Raw genomic sequence first — 7,222 nt, 5'->3', positions numbered from 1 at the left:
GACTAAAAAAACATATCAAGTTTACTTTAGATGATATGACATAGTCGAAACTTAGTGTTTTCATCAAGGAGTTTATTAAGATACAAGTTAACCCCTAAAAATTCCACAACCGCTCTCCCCAGAAAGAAAAAAAGCAATTAAGCATAAGTTCATTTAAGAACTCTACCCCGTTTGATGTCATTCCCAAGAGAACAACATGAGTGACCTTACTTTTACGAGAAAAGAAGGATTTCTTTGGACATTAACAAATCACATGGATTTTTATCCAAAATCATCGAGTAAGTTAACCATAAGAAAATATTTTTGATTAATTTAACCGGTATTACTTTACATAAGAAAACTTACGCAGTAATATGTAGTACTTTCACAAAAGTTGATAAAGGAGATATCAATATTTCACAAATAGTGCATTCTATTTTTTTATCAATATATGCATAAAGACATAATAGATTTAACTTTTGATCATTTATGAGATAATAGCACAAAACTCAAAACGTAAAGGCACATATATCTCATAAACCATTCGCAATAAATAAAACTAATAAGATTAAATAATGCAAGTTCATCTTCCAAAAACTTAGAATTTAAATAAATAAATTTAAAAACATGTCAGATGAAAATCTTTGGAAATAGCTGTGTAATCACAATATATTATATACCAAACCGTAGTTATTATCCTTCTCGAACACAAGAATAAATTCTCGCAAGAAGTTTCCTAGAAAACAACATCGTTTCTTCAAACCTGATTATTTAATAATCTTAAACAAAAATCAAGTTAGATACACATGAACTACAGACAAGGTACATGTATCATTATTCGCATTGATATGTCTATCATAAATACTTCACCTAAAATCTATTATCTCTTATCTAATGGTGAATGATGTACCCAAAATCAGTACGATTATCATTATCGTGTCTTGAGAGTTTTACCCAGATCCTCAAGTCATTACAACTTGGACTCACAAGTGTAGTGGAAGAAGTGTGACTAACGGAACAAAAGTGCTCAAAATCAAGAAATGGGTCATATACAAAACTAACTCATTAAAATTAAGGATTTATCATCACCATCTTGAACATAATTTAAATAGAAAGAGAATGCAAAAAAGAATGAGCTCAAGTTCAGGCGTAGAACTTACGACCAAAATAAGTTTATCGAATATCTACGTTTACATGCCAGTTCGCAAAATGGCGTAACTGATATTTCGTGAGCTGGAGGAGTTTGCAAGATGGTTTCGCAAACAAAAATCCCTGGATTTTATTTTAAAGAATGGTATGCATACCCGGTATGTGAATCATGAGGATAGAAATTCACGAACTCTTTTACATCCTTTTTGACATTAAATCATCTATTTGGAGTATGGGCTCAACAAGGTAGAGATAAAAATTCTTGTCTTCCTAAATATTGGATATTGAACTTCAAGGTATACATTTTTCAACCAATCAAGACGATAATCGGGTTTCCACCAAATCTCTTAGCAAAAAACAAGAGTACGAATGATAATCACAAAGATGTTTGATATAAGATCATGACATCAAGCAAATAAAATCATAAGACTTGTTCAAGTTTATATACATAACTTTTAGAAGAATCCAATCGTGAATCCTACGGCTTTACAATATGTGCGCCCCAATTCTTGTGCTTCCCTCACCGTATACGTAACATGACATTCCTTGGTGACGATGCACTTACAACACAATCAAGTTGTGTTGAGGTGAACAATGTTTTGCTCACCACAAGTGAATGAAACAGACTTTTCCGTAACTATGGATTTTTTTGACCATCTATAGTTTTTGGCTTGTTCCGTTTCTTCTTCCACCAATTCTTGTGTTTCGCTTTTGGATTATCATGCAAGAGATCGTTTTTAGAACTTGTTTGTACCAGAAATATTATCAGGCACAAAACACAATCGGTTTGATGATGATGATGATGAGAACTAGGGTTTAACACAAAACAAGCATGAATATGGGAGACACGAATATTAACGTGGTTCGACAAGTTTTCCCTACATCCACGAATGAATCCCCATAAGGAGAGATATTTCATTGATGTGATTGATACATTTGATTTCTGATCCCTTTTAGGATTTGCTAGTGTATTTTCATCTATCAGCGTGCGCCCCTTTAGGGTTGAGATTCTCCTCTATTAATACAGTTGAATATGTAGGCTAAACCCTAATTTCGAGATAAACTTCATATGTAAGTAACTTGGCCAGCAAGTCATCTGGAATATTCTAGAACTTCCCTCTAGCAACTTGGTCAGCAAGTTATCTAGAATCTTCCTCCAGGATTTTTGTACTGGATCGGTAGAAACGGGCCAAATCGACTTGGGCTTGCGGGTTTGACCAACGACCTTGACTTTGACTAGCACAGTTGACTTTCACTGTTGACTGGATGGAGGCTGGTTGACATCACAACTGACAACATGGATGGAGGCTAGCTGGCAGCGCGGCAGAGTACTTGGCTGGAAACTAACTGGCAGCGCGACTGACAACTTGGCTGGATGTTGATTGGCAGCACCGCTGGCAACCTGGCTGGAAACTGGTTGGCAACATCTGGCAACATGGCTGAAAACAGGTTGGTAGCACTGTTGACAATATGGACGAAAACTGTTTGGCAGCACCACTGGAAACATGGACGGAAACTGGATGACACCACCGCTGGAAACATGGATGGAAACTGGCTATAAGCGCGACTGACAACTTGGATTCGATAATTGACCGATGGTTGATTTTAATACTTGACCAAAGGTTGACTTTGTCCACTGACTGGTCGTTCACTTTGACCATTGACCGAAGATGACTAACTTTGATTTCATTATACGTCCATTTAAAAAAAGAAGTGACCAAATTTGTGACCACATTGCAGTAGAAGATTAAGAGCTTTTTACACAACAAGAAATATAAAAGGGGAGATCGGGTCACCTGTAGTGAATTTATTGTGAGTCGAGCCGTTGATTAATACTGAAGTAGGTGTGTGGTAATGCATCTTTGAATCCACTTGCGCCATAATTAGCCAAATCCCATCTTTCCAAGAACTTCGTCTACAAACTCCCATGAAACATGGTCGAACGTTTTTTCAGAGTCAATTTTACAAATAACACCAGGAATACCGCTCTTGATTCGAGAATCCATACATTCATTAGCGAGAAGAGCACTATCAAGAATTTGTCTCCCATGGAGGGAAGCCAACTGTTATTGAGAAATTACTGAAGGAAAAACCCCTTTCAATCTCTCAGCCAATACTTTGCTAATCATTTGTAAATGTTGTTTAGAAAGCCAACCAGTCGAAAATCTTTTATCTATTCGACAACTTGCTTTTTAGGAATATTGAAAGAAACAAAATAATTCGTTAACCTCCAGTTTAAAGTGCCCCATCCATTGAAATCTTTGACCACCTTCAAGATATCATCTTTCATAAAATGGCAGCATTTTCTAATGATCGTCACTTGGAAAACGTCTGGACCAGGCGTACTCAAACCTTTTAGGGCCACTAAACATTCAGCCTACGAGATTGGGGATTCCAAACCAGTAGCAGATTCCGAACAGAGTTTCTTAAACTTCATATTAGCAATGGACAGTCTTGGGCTAGACCTTTTAGTAAACAAGGAGGTTTTTATCAACATTATCTTCCAACGGTACGTAAATAAGCCTATAAGGCTCGCAATACTAATTAATTATAGTATCAAGGTTTCGAATTTTAAGCTGAAAATTCTCTCAAGTAAAAATGCTTATAAGTTATTGCTTATTATGTTCTTTGATACGAGTCCTGAAGAGTATAATCGATCAGTTGGGCAAAGCTCGTAGAAAAGTCGATTAACGTAGAAAGAAGTAGAAAGGGAAGGGATCTTGAATTGAATTTCTAGTACATTGACTGATTGTATAATAGTAAATCACAAGATGTCTGTAAACACCCCGAAATTAGTGAAGTATTACAAGAGACTAATCCCAACAGTACAATTTTCTGGAGGATTGGTCTCCTTTTATAAACAAAGCCTGACATTAAGATGCACGTATGCCCTAATACATTTTCTTGCAAGACTCCCAACATTAGTCGTACACGTGTACATTACAATGAGGTTTATTTGGATAACCACTGATCATTCTTTAAAGGGCAACCCATATTTTCCACGTCATCATTAATGGTGGCTTAGGTTTTATATTATCCCTGCCCCCATTCTTTCTCCTTCGGCTACGCCAAATCCGGGTGCTTACAATGTCATACCCAAATAAATATAAATTGATAGAAATTTTTTTCAGTGAATGAGCCAATCTTCAACCATATTCGTATCATTGAAAATTTTAGGAGAGGATTTTTCATTGACGCAATCTGAATATTACATGCTATGTACATATTATTGATGAAGGAAGTCCACCGGACGCGCAACACTTATATTTAGTCTACCAGCACATATGTGATCAACCTAACAAAATACCAATAAGTCAAGTAATAACAATGCAAAGTTATTAATACTCCCCCGCCCCATAAAAGGTAGGTCTTTTTCTGGTAATCCATCTATAAATAGTGAATATCAAATCTTCATCTTCACTCATCGAGGAAGATACCCACACAGTAAATCACTTCATCGATCCTTAGTTTTAAGTAAAGCAAAGAATGGCAGCAAGTTCCCCCTTTCTCATATCTCTTGCACTAGTACTAGTTTTAATCAGCTATTGTTCTTTGGTAACTGCAGATAGTGGCACCGCAACCTTTTACAGTAGCTACGGTCGTAAGTAAACTTATCTCTCTATTTCCCCCAAAGCACTCCGGTGTCGAGGGTCATTTTGGACCAGACACTAGAAGATATCACATTCAACGCTTACACAGTTACACTGACAATTTTAAACTGAATATGCAGATTCAGCATGCTATGGGAACAAAGATCAGGGTGTGATGATTGCGGCAGCCAGTGATTCATTCTGGAACAATGGGGCTGCTTGTGGACATATCTACAAAGTTACCTGTACAGGTCCCACTAATGCGGTCCCACATCCTTATACGAATACACCCACAGTGACGGTGAAAATCGTTAATCATTGTCCTGGATGCGGAGGAACCATTGACTTATCTAAAGAAGCATTTGCCAAGATTGCTAATCCTGTAGCTGGTGTCATCAAGATCGAATACCAAAGGTACGCAGACTGTATGATTTTTCGATCAAACCAAAACTTAATTACAAGATAAGCAGCTTGAGTTCAGACACCTCAATGTTTTCCTTGCATGCATTTGCTTATACTTTCGTTATTTTGTTCTTGCAGGATAAAATAAACAAAGAAGACTGGGAAATACGGGTTATGCACATTGCTGATGTTTTAGAGAATGTTTACAGAGAAATAAATGGTCGAGTGGCCTGTAATAGGCATTTATGTCAGCCACGATTGGCAGTAATGTATTCTTTTTTCAATATGACACCATTGGCAATAATAAAATGAGCAAAAATATTATCAGCTACTGCATCTTTTCAGCTGAGAAAAATCGATAGAACACATGCATGGAAAGTCCCAAGAATGTGCATCTCATTACCATCTTTTCATGATCACTAGATTTGTGCCCGTGTTACGCACCGGGCATATTTTTTTTTAGCTTGGTGTGTGCGGGGCTTTGCCCTGCCCGTCGCGATGTTTTTGATTTGGTGTGTAGTTGTAGGAAATCCTACAACACACCACATTAACTATTCCTACATCTAAATCTATTTCACAATCAAAATAAATATTAAAGTGCTAAATTATAAAGAGAGACACAAGATTTACGTGGTTCGATCAATTTGATCTACATCCACGGGGTTAGGTTTCACTATGATTATTGAATTACATAAGGATTACAATTGAGACTCCATTAATGAGTATTTGGAGCTCTAGCTTGATGAAGGAAGAAGAAGAAGATAATACCAATTCTGTTTTCTCTCTCTACAAATGTGTCCTCCCTAAAGTGTCTATCTCCCTTTCTCTCTCCTGCCTTTCTCTTTATATAGGTATTTACATAGTGGGTGACAGCTCACATGTAGTGGAGTACAGCTCATATTTCCCATATTTACGGAATCGCCATGCGACACCATCGCACGCTCATATTACGTTCTCGCACTCCTTATATTGATAGAACTCGCATAACCTTATATGAATGTCACACACTTGATTTTTCATATGCGATATTTTGATCCTACATTTTGCCTCTTTTTTCTTGAATATCGCTTGAAGAGTGATCTTCAAGAAAAAATCCACTTTGTTGTAATCGCTGGTGCCAGATGCGTGATGTTGGAGTAGTCTTTGATCTTTATTGTTGAAGGAACAAGCGAAAGAATACTTGACTTGAACAATACGTACTTGCTTCTATTCTTTTGTGAAGTTCCAAAGCTTTGAGAAGTATCATTTCTTGAAGTATGCGAAGTATGAAGTATCCTCGAAGAAGTATAAGAAGTATGAAGTATGAAGTATCCTCGAAGAAGTATAAGAAGTATGAAGTATGAAGTATCCTCGAAGAAGTATAAGAAGTATGAAGTATGAAGTATCCTTGAAGAAGTATAAGAAGTATGAAGTATTTCGAATCAATCATGCGAAACTTTTTTGATGTGATTCCTAGTACATGTCTTCTATTTCTCTTACTCCATTGTTGGTAAGAATTTTTGTTATTCATGAATGAGCGTTTTCTTTGAAAATGATTCTGACCGAAAAGATAAAGAACAAAAAATGTTTTCTTGATAATCCATGGTTGCCTCTGTTCTTTATCTATGAGAGAAGAACTCTTGAGAAAGTGTTGGCTGAGCGAATTGATTTTCACGTCTTTCTTCTTTGAGTATAATGTCTTCAAATTTCTTATGCGAAATAATTGAGCAAAAACACTTATGCGATGAAATGTGTATCCGATGCTTATGCCATGTAATGCTTATCCGATGTTTATGCCATGAATGCGTATGCGACGCTTATGTCATGTAATGTATAGATAATGTTGAGTTACTTACCTTTGTTCTTTTCCATCCTTGGTTCATCATATCGCATTGTATTGTTGCTTATTTTTCCTTATTTCTTTGGCTTTGCCTCAATCACATTTACTATGCGATCTTCTTCGCAGCCTATCCGCTGTTTATCAATTCATGCAAAATAATATTAACTTGTGTTCTATTTTTCTCATGAGGTTTTATTTTGCCAAACGATTCCTTTGCTCATGTGTGAACTTAGTTTTTCTACTCCTTTTTCGGATATCCTGCAAAATAAATATTTAGTTAAAC

The 7,222-nt window shown here is 36.4% G+C and overlaps 1 protein-coding gene across 1 annotated transcript; it reads left to right on the top strand.

Annotated features, from left to right (window-relative positions):
- Positions 1-4,614: 4,614 nt before the first annotated feature.
- Positions 4,615-5,268, top strand: LOC113359012 (putative EG45-like domain containing protein 1). Its single transcript, XM_026602713.1, has 3 exons — positions 4,615-4,729; positions 4,859-5,132; positions 5,259-5,268. Exons 1-3 carry the CDS (start codon positions 4,615-4,617, stop codon positions 5,266-5,268), a joined length of 399 nt encoding a protein of 132 aa, XP_026458498.1.
- The last annotated feature ends 1,954 nt before the right edge of the window (positions 5,269-7,222 follow it).

Source organism: Papaver somniferum, chromosome 1 (assembly GCF_003573695.1).
Source record: "Papaver somniferum cultivar HN1 chromosome 1, ASM357369v1, whole genome shotgun sequence".
NCBI lineage: Eukaryota > Viridiplantae > Streptophyta > Magnoliopsida > Ranunculales > Papaveraceae > Papaver > Papaver somniferum.
The sequence above is the reverse complement of the archived record's forward strand: the minus strand, read 5'-3'. Positions and strand labels throughout refer to the sequence as shown.

Coding starts and splice junctions, on each gene's coding strand:
- LOC113359012 (XM_026602713.1), top strand. CDS start 4,615: ATGGCAGCAAGTTCCCCCTTTCTCATATCTCTTGCACTAGTACTAGTT. Junction 4,730..4,858: donor CTTTTACAGTAGCTACGGTC/GTAAGTAAACTT, acceptor CTGAATATGCAG/ATTCAGCATGCTATGGGAAC.